Source organism: Lissotriton helveticus, chromosome 12 (assembly GCF_964261635.1).
Source record: "Lissotriton helveticus chromosome 12, aLisHel1.1, whole genome shotgun sequence".
NCBI lineage: Eukaryota > Metazoa > Chordata > Amphibia > Caudata > Salamandridae > Lissotriton > Lissotriton helveticus.
Genome location: NC_136073.1, coordinates 16,712,981 through 16,735,300, shown reverse-complemented (window position 1 = coordinate 16,735,300; position 22,320 = coordinate 16,712,981). Strand labels below are relative to the sequence as shown.

At 54.4% G+C, this 22,320-nt stretch overlaps 1 protein-coding gene across 4 annotated transcripts in view; it reads left to right on the top strand.

Moving 5' to 3' along the window:
* Window positions 1-22,320, top strand: part of LOC144799088 (spindlin-W-like) — a 30,512-nt gene that overhangs the window by 2,576 nt on the left and 5,616 nt on the right. Inside the window, exons 1-4 of one of the 4 annotated variants that reach the window (XM_078670278.1) lie at window positions 8,693-8,710; window positions 14,122-14,166; window positions 16,813-17,066; window positions 18,262-18,495. In XM_078670278.1, coding sequence (XP_078526404.1) covers window positions 14,147-14,166; window positions 16,813-17,066; window positions 18,262-18,495 — 508 coding nt within the window. In that variant the 5' untranslated portion in view covers window positions 8,693-8,710; window positions 14,122-14,146. Of the gene's footprint in view, window positions 1-8,692; window positions 8,711-9,129; window positions 9,223-14,121; window positions 14,167-16,812; window positions 17,067-18,261; window positions 18,496-22,320 lie in introns of those variants that run through there. The other 3 variants (XM_078670275.1, XM_078670276.1, XM_078670277.1) reach the window with 3 other exon arrangements.

The following is a 22,320-nucleotide window of genomic DNA, read 5'->3' as shown; positions in this document are numbered from 1 at the left end:
CACCTCTGCCCCAGGGGGTCACTGTGCTACAGGCTGGGTCTCCCAGAGGCGCCTCTGCCCCAGGGGGTCACTGTGCTACAGGCTGGGTCTCCCAGAGGTGCCTCTGCCCCAGGGGGTCACTGTGCTACAGGCTGGGTCTCCCAGAGGCGCCTCTGCCTCAGGGGGGTCACTGTGCTACAGGCTGGGTCTCCCAGAGGCGCCTCTGCCTCAGGGGGTCACTGTGCTGCAGGCTGGGTCTCCCAGAGGCGCCTCTGCCCCCGGGGGTCACTGTGCTACAGGCTGGGTCTCCCAGAGGTGCCTCTGCCCCAGGGGGTCACTGTGCTACAGGCTGGGTCTCCCAGAGGCGCCTCTGCCCCAGGGGGTCACTGTGCTACAGGCTGGGTCTCCCAGAGGCGCCTCTGCCCCAGGGGGGTCACTGTGCTGCAGGCTGGGTCTCCCAGAGGCGCCTCTGCTCTGCCTCAGGGGGGTCACTGTGCTACAGGCGGGGTCTCCCAGAGGCGCCTCTGCCCCAGGGGGTCACTGTGCTACAGGCTGGGTCTCCCAGAGGCACCTCTGCCCCAGGGGGTCACTGTGCTACAGGCTGGGTCTCCCAGAGGCGCCTCTGCCCCAGGGGGTCACTGTGCTACAGGCTGGGTCTCCCAGAGGCACCTCTGCCCCAGGGGGTCACTGTGCTACAGGCTGGGTCTCCCAGAGGCACCTCTGCCCCAGGGGGTCACTGTGCTACAGGCTGGGTCTCCCAGAGGCGCCTCTGCCCCAGGGGGTCACTGTGCTACAGGCTGGGTCTCCCAGAGGCACCTCTGCCCCAGGGGGTCACTGTGCTACAGGCTGGGTCTCCCAGAGGCGTCTCTGCCTCAGGGGGGTCACTGTGCTACAGGCGGGGTCTCCCAGAGGCGCCTCTGCCCCAGGGGGTCACTGTGCTACAGGCTGGGTCTCCCCGAGGAGCCTCTGCCTCAGGGGTCACTGTGCTACAGGCTGGGTCTCCCAGAGGCGCCTCTGCCTCAGGGGGGGGTCACTGTGCTGCAGGGTGGGTCTCCCAGAGGCGTCTCTGCCTCAGGGGGGTCACTGTGCTACAGGCTGGGTCTCCCAGAGGCGCCTCTGCCCCAGGGGGGTCACTGTGCTACAGGCTGGGTCTCCCAGAGGCGCCTCTGCCCCAGGGGGTCACTGTGCTGCAGGCTGGGTCTCCCAGAGGAGCCTCTGCCCCAGGGGGTCACTGTGCTGCAGGCTGGCTCTCCCAGAGGCGCCTCTGCTCTGCCCCAGGGGGGTCACTGTGCTACAGGCTGGGTCTCCCAGAGGCGCCTCTGCCTCAGGGGGTCACTGTGCTACAGGCTGGGTCTCCCAGAGGCGCCTCTGCCCCAGGGGGGTCACTGTGCTACAGGCTGGGTCTCCCAGAGGCGCCTCTGCCCCAGGGGGTCACTGTGCTACAGGCTGGGTCTCCCAGAGGCGCCTCTGCCCCAGGGGGTCACTGTGCTACAGGCTGGGTCTCCCAGAGGCGCCTCTGCCCCAGGGGGTCACTGTGCTACAGGCTGGGTCTCCCAGAGGCGCCTCTGCCTCAGGGGGTCACTGTGCTACAGGCTGGGTCTCCCAGAGGCGCCTCTGCCCCAGGGGGTCACTGTGCTACAGGCTGGGTCTCCCAGAGGCGCCTCTGCCCCAGGGGGGTCACTGTGCTACAGGCTGGGTCTCCCAGAGGCGCCTCTGCTCTGCCCCAGGGGGTCACTGTGCTACAGGCTGGGTCTCCCAGAGGCGCCTCTGCCCCAGGGGGGTCACTGTGCTGCAGGCTGGGTCTCCCAGAGGCGCCTCTGCTCTGCCTCAGGGGGGTCACTGTGCTACAGGCGGGGTCTCCCAGAGGCGCCTCTGCCCCAGGGGGTCACTGTGCTACAGGCTGGGTCTCCCAGAGGCGCCTCTGCCCCAGGGGGTCACTGTGCTACAGGCTGGGTCTCCCAGAGGTGACTCTGCCCCAGGGGGGTCACTGTGCTGCAGGCTGGGTCTCCCAGAGGCGCCTCTGCCCCAGGGGGGTCACTGTGCTACAGGCTGGGTCTCCCAGAGGCGTCTCTGCCTCAGGGGGGTCACTGTGCTACAGGCTGGGTCTCCCAGAGGCGCCTCTGCCCCAGGGGGTCACTGTGCTACAGGCTGGGTCTCCCAGAGGCGCCTCTGCCCCAGGGGGGTCACTGTGCTACAGGCTGGGTCTCCCAGAGGCGCCTCTGCCCCAGGGGGGTCACTGTGCTACAGGCTGGGTCTCCCAGAGGCGCCTCTGCCTCAGGGGGTCACTGTGCTACAGGCTGGGTCTCCCAGAGGCGCCTCTGCCTCAGGGGGTCACTGTGCTACAGGCTGGGTCTCCCAGGGGTGCCTCTGCCCCAGGGGGTCACTGTGCTACAGGCTGGGGCTCCCAGAGGCGCCTCTGCCCCAGGGGGTCACTGTGCTACAGGCTGGGTCTCCCAGAGGCGCCTCTGCCCCAGGGGGTCACTGTGCTACAGGCTGGGTCTCCCAGAGGCGCCTCTGCCTCAGGGGGGGTCACTGTGCTACAGGCTGGGTCTCCCAGAGGCGCCTCTGCTTTAGGGGGGTCACTGTGCTACAGGCTGGGTCTCCCAGAGGCGTCTCTGCTTTAGGGGGGTCACTGTGCTACAGGCTGGGTCTCCCAGAGGCGTCTCTGCCTCAGGGGGGTCACTGTGCTACAGGCTGGGTCTCCCAGAGGCGCCTCTGCTCTGCCCCAGGGGGTCACTGTGCTACAGGCTGGGTCTCCCAGAGGTGCCTCTGCCCCAGGGGGGTCACTGTGCTACAGGCGGGGTCTCCCAGAGGCGCCTCTGCCCCAGGGGTCACTGTGCTGCAGGGTGGGTCTCCCAGAGGCGCCTCTGCCCCAGGGGTCACTGTGCTACAGGCTGGGTCTCCCAGAGGCGCCTCTGCCTCAGGGGGGTCACTGTGCTACAGGCTGGGTCTCCCAGAGGCGCCTCTGCCTCAGGGGGGGTCACTGTGCTACAGGCTGGGTCTCCCAGAGGCGCCTCTGCTTTAGGGGGGTCACTGTGCTACAGGCTGGGTCTCCCAGAGGCGTCTCTGCTTTAGGGGGGTCACTGTGCTACAGGCTGGGTCTCCCAGAGGCGCCTCTGCCTCAGGGGTCACTGTGCTACAGGCTGGGTCTCCCAGAGGCGTCTCTGCCTCAGGGGGGTCACTGTGCTACAGGCTGGGTCTCCCAGAGGCGCCTCTGCCCCAGGGGGTCACTGTGCTACAGGCTGGCTCTCCCAGAGGCGCCTCTGCTCTGCCTCAGGGGGTCACTGTGCTGCAGGCTGGGTCTCCCAGAGGCGCCTCTGCCCCCGGGGGTCACTGTGCTGCAGGCTGGGTCTCCCAGAGGCGCCTCTGCCCCAGGGGGTCACTGTGCTACAGGCTGGGTCTCCCAGAGGCGCCTCTGCCCCAGGGGGTCACTGTGCTACAGGCTGGGTCTCCCAGAGGCGCCTCTGCCCCAGGGGGTCACTGTGCTACAGGCTTGGTCTCCCAGAGGCGCCTCTGCCTCAGGGGGGTCACTGTGCTACAGGCTGGGTCTCCCAGAGGCGCCTCTGCCTCAGGGGGTCACTGTGCTACAGGCTGGGTCTCCCAGAGGCGTCTCTGCCCCAGGGGGTCACTGTGCTGCAGGGTGGGTCTCCCAGAGGCGCCTCTGCCTCAGGGGGTCACTGTGCTGCAGGCTGGGTCTCCCAGAGGCGCCTCTGCCCCCGGGGGTCACTGTGCTGCAGGCTGGGTCTCCCAGAGGCGCCTCTGCCCCAGGGGGTCACTGTGCTACAGGCTGGGTCTCCCAGAGGCGCCTCTGCCCCAGGGGGGTCACTGTGCTACAGGCTGGGTCTCCCAGAGGCGCCTCTGCTCTGCCCCAGGGGGTCACTGTGCTACAGGCTGGGTCTCCCAGAGGCGCCTCTGCCTCAGGGGGTCACTGTGCTACAGGCGGGGTCTCCCAGAGGTGCCTCTGCCTCAGGGGTCACTGCGCTACAGGCTGGGTCTCCCAGAGGCGCCTCTGCCTCAGGGGGGTCACTGTGCTACAGGCTGGGTCTCCCAGAGGTGCCTCTGCGCTACAGGCTGGGTCTCCCAGAGGCGCCTCTGCCCCAGGGGGTCACTGTGCTACAGGCTGGCTCTCCCAGAGGCGCCTCTGCCCCAGGGGGTCACTGTGCTGCAGGGTGGGTCTCCCAGAGGCGCCTCTGCTCTGCCCCAGGGGGTCACTGTGCTACAGGCTGGGTCTCCCAGAGGCGCCTCTGCCCCAGGGGGTCACTGTGCTGCAGGGTGGGTCTCCCAGAGGCGCCTCTGCCTCAGGGGGTCACTATGCTACAGGCTGGGTCTCCCAGAGGCGCCTCTGCCCCAGGGGGTCACTGTGCTACAGGCTGGGTCTCCCAGAGGCGCCTCTGCCCCAGGGGGTCACTGTGCTACAGGCTGGGTCTCCCAGAGGCGCCTCTGCCCCAGGGGGTCACTGTGCTACAGGCTGGGTCTCCCAGAGGCGCCTCTGCCTCAGGGGGGGTCACTGTGCTACAGGCTGGGTCTCCCAGAGGCGCCTCTGCTTTAGGGGGGTCACTGTGCTACAGGCTGGGTCTCCCAGAGGCGTCTCTGCTTTAGGGGGGTCACTGTGCTACAGGCTGGGTCTCCCAGAGGCGTCTCTGCCTCAGGGGGGTCACTGTGCTACAGGCTGGGTCTCCCAGAGGCGTCTCTGCCTCAGGGGGGTCACTGTGCTACAGGCTGGGTCTCCCAGAGGCGTCTCTGCCTCAGGGGGGGTCACTGTGCTACAGGCTGGGTCTCCCAGAGGAGCCTCTGCCCCAGGGGTCACTGTGCTACAGGCTGGGTCTCCCAGAGGCGCCTCTGCCCCAGGGGTCACTGTGCTACAGGCTCGGTCTCCCAGAGGCGCCTCTGCCCCAGGGGGGTCACTGTGCTGCAGGGTGGGTCTCCCAGAGGCGTCTCTGCCTCAGGGGGTCACTGTGCTACAGGCTGGCTCTCCCAGAGGCGCCTCTGTCTCAGGGGGGTCACTGTGCTACAGGCTGGGTCTCCCAGAGGCGCTTCTGCCTCAGGGGGGTCACTGTGCTACAGGCTGGGTCTCCCAGAGGCGCCTCTGCCCCAGGGGGGTCACTGTGCTACAGGCTGGGTCTCCCAGAGGCGCCTCTGCCTCAGGGGGGTCACTGTGCTACAGGCTGGGTCTCCCAGAGGCGCCTCTGCCCCAGGGGGGTCACTGTGCTACAGGCTGGGTCTCCCAGAGGCGCCTCTGCCCCAGGGGGTCACTGTGCTACAGGCTGGGTCTCCCAGAGGTGCCTCTGCCTCAGGGGTCACTGTGCTACAGGCTGGGTCTCCCAGAGGCGCCTTTGCCCCAGGGGGTCACTGTGCTACAGGCGGGGTCTCCCAGAGGTGCCTCTGCCCCAGGGGGGTCACTGTGCTACAGGCAGGGTCTCCCAGAGGTGCCTCTGCCTCGGGGGTCACTGTGCTACAGGCTGGGTCTCCCAGAGGCGCCTCTGCCTCAGGGGGGTCACTGTGCTACAGGCTGGGTCTCCCAGAGGCGCCTCTGCCCCAGGGGTCACTGTGCTACAGGCTGGGTCTCCCAGAGGCGCCTCTGCCTCAGGGGGGGTCACTGTGCTACAGGCTGGGTCTCCCAGAGGCGCCTCTGCCTCAGGGGGGGTCACTGTGCTACAGGCTGGGTCTCCCAGAGGCGCCTCTGCCCCAGGGGGTCACTGTGCTACAGGCTGGGTCTCCCAGAGGCGCCTCTGCCCCAGGGGGTCACTGTGCTACAGGCTGGGTCTCCCAGAGGCGCCTCTGCCTCAGGGGGGGTCACTGTGCTACAGGCTGGGTCTCCCAGAGGCGCCTCTGCCTCAGGGGGGGTCACTGTGCTACAGGCTGGGTCTCCCAGAGGCGCCTTTGCCCCAGGGGGGTCACTGTGCTACAGGCTGGGTCTCCCAGAGGAGCCTCTGCCCCAGGGGGTCACTGTGCTACAGGCTGGGTCTCCCAGAGGCGCCTCTGCCCCAGGGGGGTCACTGTGCTACAGGCTGGGTCTCCCAGAGGAGCCTCTGCCCCAGGGGGTCACTGTGCTACAGGCTGGGTCTCCCAGAGGCGCCTCTGCCTCAGGGGGGTCACTGTGCTACAGGCTTGGTCTCCCAGAGGCGCCTCTGCCCCAGGGGGTCACTGTGCTACAGGCTTGGTCTCCCAGAGGCGCCTCTGCCCCAGGGGGGTCACTGTGCTACAGGCTGGGTCTCCCAGAGGTGCCTCTGCCTCAGGGGTCACTGTGCTACAGGCTGGGTCTCCCAGAGGCGCCTCTGCTCTGCCCCAGGGGGGTCACTGTGCTACAGGCGGGGTCTCCCAGAGGCGCCTCTGCCCCAGGGGGGTCACTGTGCTACAGGCTGGGTCTCCCAGAGGCGCCTCTGCCTCAGGGGGGTCACTGTGCTACAGGCTGGGTCTCCCAGAGGCGCCTCTGCCCCAGGGGGTCACTGTGCTACAGGCTGGGTCTCCCAGAGGTGCCTCTGCCCCAGGGGTCACTGTGCTACAGGCTGGGTCTCCCAGAGGCGTCTCTGCCCCAGGGGGTCACTGTGCTACAGGCTGGGTCTCCCAGAGGCGCCTCTGCCTCAGGGGTCACTGTGCTACAGGCTGGGTCTCCCAGAGGTGCCTCTGCCCCAGGGGGGTCACTGTGCTGCAGGCTGGGTCTCCCAGAGGCGCCTCTGCCCCAGGGGGTCACTGTGCTACAGGCTGGGTCTCCCAGAGGCGCCTCTGCCTCAGGGGGTCACTGTGCTACAGGCTGGGTCTCCCAGAGGCGCCTCTGCCCCAGGGGGTCACTGTGCTACAGGCTGGGTCTCCCAGAGGCGCCTCTGCCCCAGGGGGGTCACTGTGCTACAGGCTGGGTCTCCCAGAGGCGCCTCTGCTCTGCCCCAGGGGGTCACTGTGCTACAGGCTGGGTCTCCCAGAGGTGCCTCTGCCTCAGGGGTCACTGTGCTACAGGCTGGGTCTCCCAGAGGTGCCTCTGCCTCAGGGGGGTCACTGTGCTACAGGCTGGGTCTCCCAGAGGCGCCTCTGCCCCCGGGGGTCACTGTGCTGCAGGCTGGGTCTCCCAGAGGCGCCTCTGCCCCAGGGGGGTCACTGTGCTACAGGCTGGGTCTCCCAGAGGCGCCTCTGCCTCAGGGGGTCACTGTGCTACAGGCTGGGTCTCCCAGAGGCGCCTCTGCCCCAGGGGGGTCACTGTGCTACAGGCTGGGTCTCCCAGAGGCGCCTCTGCCCCAGGGGGTCACTGTGCTACAGGCTGGGTCTCCCAGAGGCGCCTCTGCCCCAGGGGGTCACTGTGCTACAGGCTGGGTCTCCCAGAGGCGCCTCTGCCTCAGGGGGTCACTGTGCTACAGGCTGGGTCTCCCAGAGGTGCCTCTGCCTCAGGGGTCACTGTGCTACAGGCTGGGTCTCCCAGAGGTGCCTCTGCCTCAGGGGGGTCACTGTGCTACAGGCTGGGTCTCCCAGAGGAGCCTCTGCCCCAGGGGGTCACTGTGCTACAGGCTGGGTCTCCCAGAGGCGCCTCTGCCTCAGGGGGGTCACTGTGCTACAGGCTGGGTCTCCCAGAGGTGCCTCTGCCCCAGGGGGTCACTGTGCTACAGGCTTGGTCTCCCAGAGGCGCCTCTGCCCCAGGGGTCACTGTGCTACAGGCTGGGTCTCCCAGAGGCGCCTCTGCCTCAGGGGGGGTCACTGTGCTACAGGCTGGGTCTCCCAGAGGCGCCTCTGCCTCAGGGGGGGTCACTGTGCTACAGGCTGGGTCTCCCAGAGGCGCCTCTGCCTCAGGGGGGTCACTGTGCTACAGGCTGGGTCTCCCAGAGGCGCCTCTGCCCCAGGGGGGTCACTGTGCTACGGGCTGGGTCTCCCAGAGGCGCCTCTGCCCCAGGGGGTCACTGTGCTACAGGCTGGGTCTCCCAGAGGCGCCTCTGCCCCAGGGGGTCACTGTGCTACAGGCTGGGTCTCCCAGAGGTGCCTCTGCCCCAGGGGGTCACTGTGCTACAGGCTGGGTCTCCCAGAGGAGCCTCTGCCCCAGGGGGTCACTGTGCTACAGGCTGGGTCTCCCAGAGGCGCCTCTGCCCCAGGGGGTCACTGTGCTACAGGCTGGGTCTCCCAGAGGAGCCTCTGCCCCAGGGGGTCACTGTGCTACAGGCTGGGTCTCCCAGAGGTGCCTCTGCCCCAGGGGGTCACTGTGCTACAGGCTGGGTCTCCCAGAGGCGCCTCTGCTTTAGGGGGGTCACTGTGCTACAGGCTGGGTCTCCCAGAGGCGTCTCTGCTTTAGGGGGGTCACTGTGCTACAGGCTGGGTCTCCCAGAGGAGCCTCTGCCCCAGGGGGTCACTGTGCTACAGGCTGGGTCTCCCAGAGGCGCCTCTGCCCCAGGGGGTCACTGCTACAGGCTGGGTCTCCCAGAGGTCAGTGTGCGCTTGGTGTTCCGTTTGTCGCCCCAAAATCTCCCTGGGGTGAATCTTCCCTGGCCCGGGTGCCTTGGGGGCGGGAGTCTGCCGGAGGTCCCCCTCCCCATCCCTGTGCCGTCCCCCAGTGGTTACTCTTCCCCTAGAGTGACTTGGGGGGAGGGGGCTTCCAGAGGGCCCTGCCCCCTCCTCCCTGTGCCAGTCACCCCTGGAGCTCCAGGTGCCAGAGAGGGAGGGGCCTCCCGAAGCCGGTCCGAGAGTGGCTCCTCTCCCCGTGGAAGACCCGATCCCCCGGGGCAGAGTCTCCCTTTGTCCTCCCTACGCCAGTCTGCAGGTGGGTCCTCTCCCCGTGGATGCCTCGGGGTCTTCCCCTCGTGCCCCCTGTGCGGGAGGGGCCTCTCGGGGGTCCTCGGCCGGGCCCTGACTGTCATGGGTTGCATCTCTCCCCTGTGGCCCCTGGACCTCCGAGGGCCGGTCCTCCTGCCCCTGTGCCCGGTTCTCGAGCCGGGGCCCCCGGGGGTCTTCCAACCTCTGACCCCAGACATCCCTCGCCAATCCGAAGCCGCCGGTCCAATCCAAGCGCGGCTGGATCATCACTTCCGGAGCATTCCGGCGCAGATTCGGACCACTTCCGGGTCGGCGGCGGCCACGGTTTCTAACAGCGCCGAGCGGGTCTTGCTCGGGGGCGGGCTCTTTCTCTCACCAATCACCGCGTCCGTGGCACAGGAATCCGCCCAGCGCCGCGGCCTCGTCTGTCGATCAGTGTACCCGGCCTCCCCATTGGCTGCCTGGGCTCGATGGAGGCGGTTGGCGGCTCCGGTGCCCCGGATCCGGCGGGAGCGGAAGGTGGGGCCCGGGGGTCGGGGGGGGTTGGGCTGGAACCGTGGGGAGGGTGGAAATGGTATAAATATATATTTTGTGTTTAAAAACCCGAGCCCCCAATAAACGGGCGATGTACAAGGACCGAGGGTGAATCTGACTCGAGCTCCTTAAATCGTCAGAAACGAGACGCATTTTAAACCTCGGTCCGGGCGGAGGCCTCGGCCGCAGCGAGTCATGTTCACCCGGCGCGCTCCAGGGTTTAAAAGCTGCGGGGTAGCTCGGGGGGTTCGTGCCCTTGCACCGGAGGGCCGCAGACAGACCCAGCAACACTGCACCGTGGGGAATGCATGCCTGGATATTAAGTGATGCATGCTGAGTAGACTGGTTTGCCGGGTGTTGCTGCCCTGCATGGATCTGCATGAAGTTTCACATTCGATCAGTTTACGCATCTAAGCGTCGGCATGCCAACAACCCTGCCAGGCACCACGCATCAGGCGTTAGACTGACGCATTTAAGTGTGGTGGTCCGCATTACTGCCCTGAAATGAAATTTCATGCATTACAGCACCTCAGTTGTCACGCGCTGGAGTGTCCTGTAATCCACCATACTGTAGCTGCAGGGGCAGCGCGAGGTGCACGTTGTTCCCTGCAGATTTAGGGGCTCAGGCGCAGCTGCTGGAGCTCAGACTGCACAGTGCTACGATGTAATCTGACACTGGCACGGTATTAGTAATGTTAATCTCTGACGTCAAGATGGTCTCAGTGTCAATGCAATGACCGACTGAAAAGCGAATATTAAAAACTGGGCTATGGTCCTTACTCAGACGTGTAAAACCACTGAAATTCACCAGTTATGGTTACCAAATCCACAACACATGCCATAACTAACACTGAATTTCAGTGCTTTTACGCGTTTGAGCTAGAACCAGAACACCGTTTCACTGAATATATATGGCATTCTTACAATGCATGTTTGTTAGATACAGAGGTAACAAAAGTCAAAACCTGCCTACAAATCATAGTTCATCTTATAATTATGTGTGAATAGGCAAGCAGAGTGTATTTGCTTCCTTCATGGCATTGGCATCAGGGTGTTAGGCTCCAGGTAATATCCAGCCATGATGAGAGTTGAACAAAAAGGCTGCTGATGGCACTTTAAGCAATACATTTGTGTGGCATCTAGCTGGAATTGAAAATAAGACACTTCCTTCACCCCCTGCAGGTTTGTTGCTTTGTAGGGAAAGTAAACAATGTGCGGATGAATGTGTCCTGACACACATTCAGCATACTCACTTGAGCCAGCCCTCACCTGGCTCAATAATAGCATCACATCCGTCTGGATCCCCCTCTTTTACAGCAGTGCTACCACCCCCTTTGGAGTGAGGGCAGGGAAGTGCTCTTTGGGAGGACCGAGGCAGAGGGATGGGAATGTCAAAGGTGCCTGTGGGAGAGAGGACCAGTTTCATTTAAGTAAACAATATTGTTGATGTCAGAGTAATAAGCTATGACATAAGTGTACATATGGCTGAGTCATATCACTCACTGCAGATCTAGTCACATCACTAGATAATGGCCTTTGGTTAGATGGGTGTAAGATGGGAATGATTTAATAGCCCTTGTCGAACAGGTGGGGACAAGTGTTAGTAACCCTGGTTGAATTGGACGCCAGCAGTTATAGCCTGCGTTCTGAGGAATCTGATGGGTTCAGAGTTGGATTATGTGTGAAGAGTGGAGGGTTGTCTCAGGCCCTGTTAAAACTGTATTATTGGAATTTTGTGCTTCAGGTGCAAGGTTGGGAGCTGTAGAAATGTATGTTTGCATACAGTTGTACGTGGTGTCTGCTGGCCGCGCCGTGGTTTTCAAATGGGATGCCGTAAAGAAGACTTAACACCCACCGTCTGTCTCTGGGTCATCTTCAACACTCACCCACTTGGACATTTCAAGTGAAGGCATTAACATCTTTTATAGATTGTCTAGTTGTGGTGCAACTGCCTTGTAGAATAATTTTTTCTAGTATACTTGAAATATATCGCTATACACTGTATGTCCCAGTGTTACTTCTTTGTAACTGAAATCCATTAATTAAGTTCATAGGGTCCCTCTATTTTGACTTGCACCACATACTACAAGTAGAAGCCCAGGGCAGCTTTGCTTGCAGAGTCCAAGGAGATGGTAGCCTTAGTGACTGGGCAATGACCCCACCTTTGCTTCCCTGCCCTGCTCCTACTACCAGTCCACGTGGCAATCTGGCATCTTGTGTGTCAGAGGGTCTACAGTCACTGTCAACTCCTGACTGCAGCTTCCATATCACAGACTTTTTCTTTTCCTCGACCATTGTCTGTCTCTCTCTCTCTACGTCTTGCTTTTGACACAGTATTATACAACCAGTCAGTTGCCTCTCCTCATCTGCCCTGCATCACCTGCAAGCTCGCCATTGGCTGTCCATTCCATCACATTGTAGCTGTTGTCTTATGTTGGGCATTGTGAATTGTTAGGTTTTTTTCCTGCTCATCATCTACCTTTATCTGTCTCACTCCCACTGGCCCCATGTGTTGACCTTTTTTCTCCTTCCTGAACACCAAGCCCGTCATGCTGTGGTGTAGAGTTTGTGTTTTTGCGGCAGTGCCACCTCCTAGCTACTGAGGTTCCCTTTTTGGGGTTTCCATTCTTCCCCTTCTTTGATGTAAGAAGACTGACAGAGACTGGGTAGCAGGCGTTAAATCTGCACCCTGAGGGAGAGCCTGTGCACCAAGATGTTGAACCTACACCCAAAAATTGACTTTGCGATAACTCTCAAGGTGATTGAACTTTGGTCCCTTTATTCAATTTTTTAGTTTTGCAGATTTCACAGACCTTTAATTTTGGAGAAATTTGTCTTATTCCCAAGACTTGTTTTTTTTTCTTTCATTATTATTTTTTTGTTTTTTTATAACATGGGGTGTTGACTCAGTTTACCCTTTTGAATGCTGCCCTTCATTTTAAACTATACATTTCTGTTTAGTCATCGGCCACCTAACACTTTCTTACCTTATCCCTGACTTATACTTTCCTTATCAAGTATCTTAACTTTCTCTTGCTCTTATTCAATATGTTCTCTGCACAAAACTCTTAACACTCTCCCTTCACCTAACTATCTATTTAACCCAAGCCCTTTATCTACCCTAAAGCTGGTTCTGACCTTTCTCTACTGCTGTCCTCAACAATCGCCTAGACCAAAACCCTTTCCCTTCTCTTGAGGCTGGCACTGTTCTTTTCTTACTCCTCTCCCCAACCTTTTACCGGACTAAAAGTCTTTCCCCAGTTCTGAAGGTGGCACTGATCTTCCTCTACCGATTCCTCTGTACCTAACATTACCCCTTTCCCGAATGGGAGCCAGCGTTACCATACCTTAGTCATAATCCTAACTCACCTTTATTAAACCAGTTCATACACTAACCCTTACTTTTTTCCTTAGCACTGATTCTAGTCCCTGGCCTGAGGTTCACATTAACCCTCACAATATTTATATAACTTTCTCTCAAGTACTTATTACTCCACTGCTATTACAGTCCTGTATTTTTCTGGAAGAATATGATATGGTTCATATGGTTCCACATGTTGCGGTACCTCCAAGGGTGCTGATCTCAGGGGAAACCAGAATAACTGCCCGAATCCAGCTACCATCCTGAGAATGCATTGCTAGGGAGCTTGACAACCTGCACATCCCCTGGGTCATCCCAGTGAATCTACGCCCATGAATATGTGCCATGTTTGGTAACCATGTCCACAAATCTGGAAGGTTGTCAGGTTTGTCAGTTTAAGAAGTAAGTTACGAACTAGACTGTTTCAGCTGAAACACCCGCAATACTGGGGACATGTTAGAAACTAAGCTAGAACCTCGTAATTGGTAAATGAAGTTAAAAATCTGGTAGATGAGACTGAAACTGCTGAAACTTGGATGATTGAGATTGAGAACAGTCAGGCTCCAAACTGGGACTAAAGTTTGCCGAAAGAGGGGCAAAAACAGACGGGGTGGTTTAAGAGGGCAAGAAGCAGGTCTAATAGGATAGAACATGTTTAACCCCTACCATGCTGGAGGCGGAACCGCTCCGTCACCAGCCACGGATGCGCTGTGCTGATGACGGAGCGGTTCCGTCACGGCCCGCTCGGATTCCGCGCCTGCGCTGGACGTTCCATTGAGCGGGTGGGGCCGTGACGGAACCGCTCTGTCATAAGCACAGCGCACCCGAGGCTCGTGACAGAGCGGTTCCGTCACGAGCATGGGAGCGCCGCATGGCCGCCCCAACCCCCTAGCGCTGCGGTGGAATTGCCGCCGCAGCGAAGGGGTTAAAAGTGAGACAACGAGGAACAAGAGCTAAGCAAAAAAAGGTGTATATGTTCATGAAGTCTTTGCAGTCGCCTACCACAAGAAAAGCGCTGTGTTGTATGCTCTGTGTACTGTGTGAAATTCCAAGGCACAACAAGTAACAGAAGGGTTAATGCAGCTGATCGGCTTGGGAAGGCTCCTGGTCCTTTTTCACTCAAAGCACAAAAACTGATCTGCTGCTGTAGTCTTGGTTATTCGCCTTGTTTATGAAACCAAAGTCCTTGAAGGGCTGTAGGAGTACAGTGGGGGAAATAAACAATTCTGCAGGCCAGGATTCTGCCGCCTTGTCTGTGTACTTCACTTGCTTTTCAAAGTGAAGACCTTGAAGGGCTCCAGGCGGGCGTCAGAGCAAGCTTCGCTACTCACTTCCGCAGCTTCACTCTTTCTTAAAGGCATGGAGCACTCCCAGTGCTGCAGGTTATGTATTACAAGTTGCATAGAAAGTGAGCTACTTTTCAAGCACATTCTTACCTTACTGAATCGGTTTAGAGACTCCAATGCCTTTTGTAAATCTGCAATTTATAATATATTAATGAATATTGTAACTTTTTTTGTCAGCAGTGTGAAGCAATCCAAGCTGGCCATGGCCCCAAAAAAGTTAAGGTATGTTTGAAGATAAAGTATTTTAATGCACCATTTTATTGGCAGTTACACAGGTCACAGCGCTTGGCTAATCCCATCTTTTTGACATTGGGGAAGAGTACTATCATGTAGGTACAGATTTTTGTTTTTTAGTCCATTGAAGGCTGGGGGTAAGGGGTATTTTGGTGCACAGACCGAATATTGATTTCTTTTCCGGTGATTTGGATTCAGCAGAAAAACACATTGATTTCTAAATACATTTTAGAACATTACACTGAGAAGTTCCACCATTTTAAGTGTTCAGTTTCATTTGATCACTTTTTGTTTAATATCGCCTATTGTATTGTAGGTACCCTTTACACAACTAAAAAGGTGTTATTTAATTACATTAAATCAAAAATTATTTAGCTTTGGTATTTTATGCTAAATAATACAGATTTTTAAAACCGCTTTTCCTTACAGAAAAAGTTCTTGTCAATTTTGTTCTTGCTTGACATGTTTTTGCACATTTAGTGTTCGAATATTTCCTCAATGAAGTGAGTGGCACACAATTTGAAATCTGCAACGTCACAACATTTCTGCCTATTTTTTTAGCCATGTGAAATTTCACTTGTGGGTAGAAATTCTGCACATCTGGACTTTGTATTCCTTCTTTTTCTGTCTTCTCCTTCATTGGTCAGTTTCCATCACACAAGTGGACGAGATCAGCGGGAGTGTATGTCGTTGGTAAAGTCGCGGTTCTTATTACTGTGGCATAGCACTTGGAAAACCTCTGTTCCTTTTGTTGTTTGCCACAATGCGGTCAGCGTAGTGTTCCTGTTTGTACCCCCAAGTTTTTAGCCCTGTGATTTTATTCAACAATGTAATTCATTGTGGTAGTTGCAGACTGTGTTTGCCTGCTTTGAACCAGTTGAACTTACGCACCTTATAAAACCACCAATTAATAACAGAAATGTCCAGGACTGGAAAGTAGTGACATTGGGCGAACAGGCAGAGGGGGTCGGACAGGATTATTTTTGTCTCGGGACAAGGATTAATGCTCCTAAAACATTCAGTTACTTGAAGAAATGTGTTCTTAAGTGGCCACGCAGTGGTATCGGTGCAGGTCTGCCTTTGGAAACAAGGGAATAGACCAGACTGTAAAATAAAGTAACTCATGAAAGTTAAACCCTAGGAGCGTACACGTCATCGTGCTGCACCGTGCCTTATATATTAGTTTATGAGTTAGTGCTGCTTAACCGTGAGCCATGGCGATGCTTTTTACAGCGATGGGTTTAATATATAGGGCTGGGCGACGTTTCTTGAGATGGCAATTTCTGGAACAGCATTGTACGTATAACACTAGGGCATGAACAAAGATATGTACAATTGTAGGAAAGACCTAGGGTATTAAACAGACAGCATAGAAATAACATTACAAATGGCAACTACAAGAAGCATTCAGACAGCAAGATGCTCAGCATCATGTCACAGAAATAAGAGTATACAAAAAATTATAGACACAACTGACTTATGACTGATCATTGTCCAGCCCGGCCTTTCAGATTTGACCCCGACATGTCACGGACTATGCCCAGCACCAGTGAATATTAGCAAGTCTTTTCCTAGGTGAATGTGTTATGTGAATGGGTATTACTCAGTTCTGTTGCCCGTTGAGTTTCAACGCTGACACTTCATTGGTTTTCTCCAAGTCTGCCTGTCTTTTGGATCGGGCCGTGACGTGAATGCAGTGCTGCCAAAGGGCCCGGTTTCATGTACGCCACCTTTACGCAGAATGGGCATTTTAATCAATAGGACACTCCCTTTTTGAACCACACGTCCATATTGACCTTAATCTGTGGGCTCCAGACTTTCAGCATGTTGGGTGCTAATGGCTAAAAAGCCAGACCTGGTTGCGGATACCGCACTTGACATGGGGCCCAATAGCCGATTCGTGCCTGACTGCTCTTCAGGCCTAACAATCAATTGTAGAATGGCTATAGAGAGCAATGAAATATGCAAATTGTGTTTTTTAGAAAGACAAGTGCAATAAGTATTGCAGAGATATTAAAAATTATACAGATCTGACAAATTTTAACTATGTATTCCAATTTGTTATTAACCCCTCCCCTGCTGATGACAGAACCGCTCCGTCCTCAGCCGCGGTCGCGCTGTGCTGATGACGGAGCGGTTCCGTCATGGCCCGCTCGGCACGCCTGCGCGGCGCGGATTCCGCGCCTGCGCTTAGCGTTCTATTGAGCGGTGCGGGCCATGACGGAACCGCTCCGTCATAAGCACAGCGCAACCGACGCTGGTGACGGAACGGTTTCGTCACCAGCATGCGCCCGTCACTCTTCCGTCCCGCCCCCTTAGCACTGCGGCGGAATAGCCGCCGCAGTGAAGGGGTTAAAGCATAGAGAAAAAAATAGACGAAACCTGAAACACCTCACTTGCTGGCTCTCACACACAAAGACCTACAGAATTTTCAGCACTTGCTTGCTCCTGATTGGCTCGCCAGGAGACCTTACACGATATTGCATTTCCAAGCATTTTGGAAGAAAATCACACTTCTGTCTGTCTCTCATGCACAGGGGCATGTCACTTGGTGGGACACCCATGACCCCCCCCCCCCCCCTTTTATTTATTGTGTCCACATCACATTGAACCATTCTTTCTTATCCCTTATAGGAATCGCAGTGCTGAGGACTCTGAGGATGTTGCCGGGGACCTGCAGGGGACCAGCCTCATTGGGGAGAGGGTACAACATGGCTGGCAGGAAAACAATGGCAAAATCAGCCGATGGAAAGGTTTGGTGCTGGATCAGATGGAAGTGAATCCCGGCCTGTACTTGGTGATCTACGATGGATTTGACTCTGTTTACGGGATTGAGCTCTTCAAGGATAAGCGGGTGAAGAAACTGAAGACCATCCCTAGAAAACCCTGTGAGTACAAACCCATGACACATTGGGGTCGAGCCGACAGGTTCACAACATGAGACACAATGCAGTCCTTGCATCACATCTGTGAACTTTGAAATTAACACATGCATATACTGTTAATTTTGAAATGTGAGGATTTATTAAAACACTTGGGAAGATGGTAAGAGGAGCCACTGATTAAACTAACCATTGTGTTAGGCAGGAGGTGGGCGTATCTGGAAATGGAAACCGTTTTTATGGACTGATAAAAGAAGTTATACAATCTTTGTTGAACTGCTTGCTGCGTTTGGGTGGATCAGAGAAACGTAGGGTGGCTTCCAAAACTTTCTCCAAGTAAAAGCGCCATCAACCACCCAGTCTGCCTGGTGGCCACTGAACAGACCACTTGAGGGAGCGCATTGTCGTTGTCCACATACAGCCTCTCCTCTCACAAGCAGTGAACCCCAGAATCTATGAGGAATTTAGTTTTTGTTCCCTATATGTAGACCTCACTCTGTTCCTTCTTGTCCTTGCAAGTCTTGTAGGTTTTGCAGCTCTGTAAATAAGTATATAATACATAAAGCTGGCTAAAAATTGGCAAGAAGTGTGACATAAAAACACACCTCTTGACTTGAAGTGTAGATATTGACCTGCGGTGAAGCCTGTTGATTCTCCCGGTCTCCTGTTTCGCGAGCTTGTTGCACTGCTGCAGTCTCTGCTTGCTTCAACTTTTCAGTACATACTTTGCATATATTTTTGACTGCTGACCAAATGCTCCCCAACTCCTCTCCCTTGTGACTATCCTTCCACAGATGAGTCTTCGAAGGTGTGCTGACAGTCCCTTTAACTGACACACACAGCACTTCATAATGACACAGTCACAATCCTGGTCTTAGATTTGTGCTGTATGAGCCGTTGTCGTGTGGTGGCCCTGAGATATACATGCATATCCAGGTGGAGAGAGATGTTTTGGAAGTTGCCGCCACAAGCCTTATTGGACAGAATTTGGTGCCAGACAAGGGCCACGGATCCTTTTAGTTGCCACCTTCCTGTCTACTGTAAACTCTTGGTTTTGCTTAATCGCCAGCTTTAAAAATGCATGCTCTGCACATTTCCTCAACAGCTTGTGGCACTTCTTTTCTTCCCTAACCCGCAGTGATCTAAGTAGACAATCGGGTGTTAAATGTAGTGCCTTAAATCTTATTTTTTCCCCATGCAGTTCACTCCACCCCAGAGGAGGAGAGCAAAGCAGAAGAGCTTGTTGGGAAGGCAGTGGAGCACGTCTTCGAGAAAGATGATGGAAATAACGTGCAGTGGCGCGGGATGGTGCTGTGCCGGGCCCCGATCATGAGCACCTGGCACTACATCACCTACGAAAAGGATCCCATCCTATATATGTACCATCTCCTTGATGACTATGCAGAAGGGGACCTGCGAATCCGGTCAGACCAAGGTAATATGAGCAGCCTCATTGGGCTCTGGTGTCCACTCTCGCTCCTGCAGCTCTGGTGCCCTCGGGATGCAGTGTTCAGCCGGGGAGGGGGTGCACAGGTGAGGCTGCACCCCAGGGCCACCTCCAGGCGATGGAGGTGCTACAGAAAGGGTGAGGGGCCATTATGCCCCACTTTCTGCTTAAGGTTACTTTTACAGATACTGCATAGGTTTCAGTACCTTAAAGGGTATTAATTATTGGCTGTGTATTGAGTTTGTTGTTAACTAAGAGTTTCTGTTGATGCACATTACATCATTCTAGTAATTTATTTGTAACTTCAAAAGCTTGCAGGCCTCCATTTCATAAGGGCTAAAGGACCAGCCCGCAGTCCTTTGCGCTCTGTTACCCACTGAAGTAACAACAGTGGAGCACGAGGCGGAGCGAGCAAAGATGACAGCATGAACATTTATTGACTTTCTAGGTACCAGGTTGGCATCCATCCCAGCGGTTAACTAAACTTATGATCGCTCACTCATCAACATTGTGAGCGAGTCCATGTGGCCTGTGACTACACGGGGAGAGGGAAAGGGTAAAGAGGGCAGTGCAGGGCAAACAAATGCAACGTAGAGTAGAAGGACATCACTCCCATCTTTTCCTCGGGATTTCATCCGCTTTTGAACTTGCCTCTGGCTGGCGTGGCTGTATTACATGTACTGGTTATGCATGTCTCCATAACAAGCACATGTAATACAGTCCAGTGTGTGTGTGACTGGTGGCGCTGACATGTATGTCTGTAGCGTGGTAGTAGTATTCACCCTCCTCTAGGGGAATCATAGGGCATGTCCCTCTACAGTATTGCATGATGTACATAACCACCCCCTTTACATTAAACGTACTTTTTCATACTCCGGCAGTATGAAAAAGGCAGTAATATATGTACCTTCCTGTTACAGCCACATACATTACTCCTGTCGATGTACACATGTCCCTTTACTGGTATTAGAAATACATGTAAATGTAATTTGTACTTGTAAAGTGCACTTATACCCCAACTGGGGTGTCCTGGCGCTGTAACGCATAGCGCTGTGGCACCCTTCCTGGCTTTTCCCTGTGAAATGTCCACTCCTGGGCACCCCCAAGGTGAAGCCAGGCATCCCAGCGCTATTGGGGCCGTTGTGGAGATTAAGCAGGGGAGAGGGGTTGGCCTAACGGCTAAGGCGCTCAACCTCGGAAACTTGGTTCGAGTCTCGGTAACGACGCCAAAAAACCCCTGTGATTCTGGGCAAATCACTTAATCTCCCCGTGCCTAAAAAAAATAAATAAAATGAAAGTGTGTCCTCATGTAACGTAACTGGTGCTATGTAAAGCGCTCTGATAACTGATTCGGTTCAAGTTCGCGCTATATAAAACTCTTAAAAAAAAAAAAAAAAAAGCAAGCTATTGCCCAGAGTCGCAGAGTGGGACTCCATGATTGGAATAGGCACCGAGGCGAGAATTATCAGGTCCGAGGAAATTGAGCCCAAGTCCCGCAGAATCGGGAATTGAACACTGGCCCCCGGCCAGACCTCTGCATCAGGGTCTGCCGCTCTAACCATTGAGCCACACTTCTCTTACATGATGTTACAGGCAGATATCCACCTGCAATGGCGATACTATTGTGTGTCCCCTGCGGTACAACCACCCCCAGGCAGAAGTATGGAACTTCAGTTTTGCATTGCAGCTGCAGTGTGTGACCTGTTCTGATATTACAGGTGCTCTTTTAGCTGTCCTGACTGTTTAGTGCTGCATGTACATGTGTGCCCTTTCAGAGGTAATATATAGCCTCTTCATAGAGTACTCACATAGATGCCACCGTCACAAGTTACATAGGTACATATAGAACTCTGTGGTACATATACCTATCCCCTGAAATGATGTTACAAGCGGTGTTGCATTCTGCAGAGTAAGCATATTTCTTCCTGCGTTGGTAGTATAGTTGCATGTCACTCAGTGGTGAAAGTGGTTTTATCCTGTAGCGGTGTTTGTTGCATGTGGTGTTAACTTCTACAGGGTAACCATTGTTCTCCCTGCGTTTGTGTTATAAGTACATATAACTTCGCAGCATCAGTACCATTCCCCCTGAAATGGTGTCACATAGGGATGCTATTTTTTGCAATGTTTGCATATTTGGCTGTTACAGATCCAAAATATATGTCTGCAGTGTAAATAGGTTTCTCCCGAAACGTTGTCGGAGGTGGTGTTGCGTTCTGCATTGTGAAATGTTTCTCCATTCGTTGGTGCTACAACGGCGCTTACCTGTGCAACAGAAGTGCGCCCCCCTCTGTGTGCTGCCACAGCTACAGATGTTTTCAAGCAGCAGGCTTGCATGTTCTTTCTGCAGCAGAAAGAGGTGTATCACCTACAGTGACACTTCACGTGTTTACCCCCTACTGAGGCAGACGCCCATGTTTCTGTGAGGTGGTCTTTCTACTATACATATGCCTTTGCAATGACCATGTAAGAAAACACCCCCACGGTAGCAGAAGCATATATTCCCTTGTATTGATGTTTGGATGTACTTTTCCAGAATGGAAGCTATTCTAAACGTTCATGCTGTGTATTATTTCACCATCTAGTGGTTGGATCTAGAAGTATTCTCGACATGAAGTTTTATTTCTGGACGTCAGTGACGTCGAGAATAATTCTACATTGAGCAGTTCAGAGTAGTCATCTTAAAACACTTTGTTCTGCCTGTGGGCTCGGAAGCCAGAATGCGAGCTGGAGGGGGACTAACGGTTGAGTTGCCAAGCACAATGACACTTGAAACCACTGTGGTTACTGTCACAGATTAGCCAATAGGTCTCACCTTTGGGACGTTTAAGGGTTTAGCCATGCAACAGTTTATGTTGTTGCACCAAGGATATTGTGCTGGATAACTAAACACTTATAAGGTCCCAAAGGCGAGACCTATTGGCTATGCCAATGCTTGTTTAAATTGTATATTTTTGTTTTAATTGATTCATTTGCTATGTTTTTGTTTATTATAAGTTCAGTAAAGCTTTACATTGTTTAATACATTTTTAATTTAGGGTTGTGGATTTTATTGGTAGTTTGGGAGGGTCATATTTAAAATGTATTAATTGTTAGTTGATATGTATTGTTTTTTGTGTACGTCTAATTAATTTACATATTTTGATATTTGGTTGTGCGCTTAATTGGTGGGTTACTAGTGTTTAACACATGCAAATTGATAGCAATTGATTAAAGTATTAATTATGCACATTTCTATTTGAAAATATTTATAGATATATTTAATTGAAATACATTAATGTTTTAATGCTTTTAAACAATTATTTTAGTTTTGTTTTGGATTTTTTAGTGTATAGAGCTTTGAGTTAGTATTGTTATTTATTAAAAAGTATATTCATTATTGTAGGGTACATTTGTAATTATTGATGGCATTTTGTGTTTACATGTTTAATTATTTTACAATTTGTTTATTTTTGAGATGCGTGGTATATTGTGGAATGGATGGGTAACCTGTTTTGTTTTTAAATAGTTACATTAGAATGAATATATAATAGAAAAAATACCCCCCCCCCCTCCCTGAATTATTTTATTAACTTTTTCCAATGTTTCTCAGACTGGAGTTAAAATAGGAAATTAGCCTCCCAAACCACCCCCACCTCATGCAGATATACATTTAACCCAATATTTGTCTGACTGGAACTAGAATAGTAAATCGTATCCAGCTCAGTGTATACATCTTCCACAATATCTGTTGGACTGGAGTTAGAATAGTAAATCGGACCGCCCCCAACGTATTCATTTATCTCACAGTTTGTTAGACCGGGGTTTGCATACTAG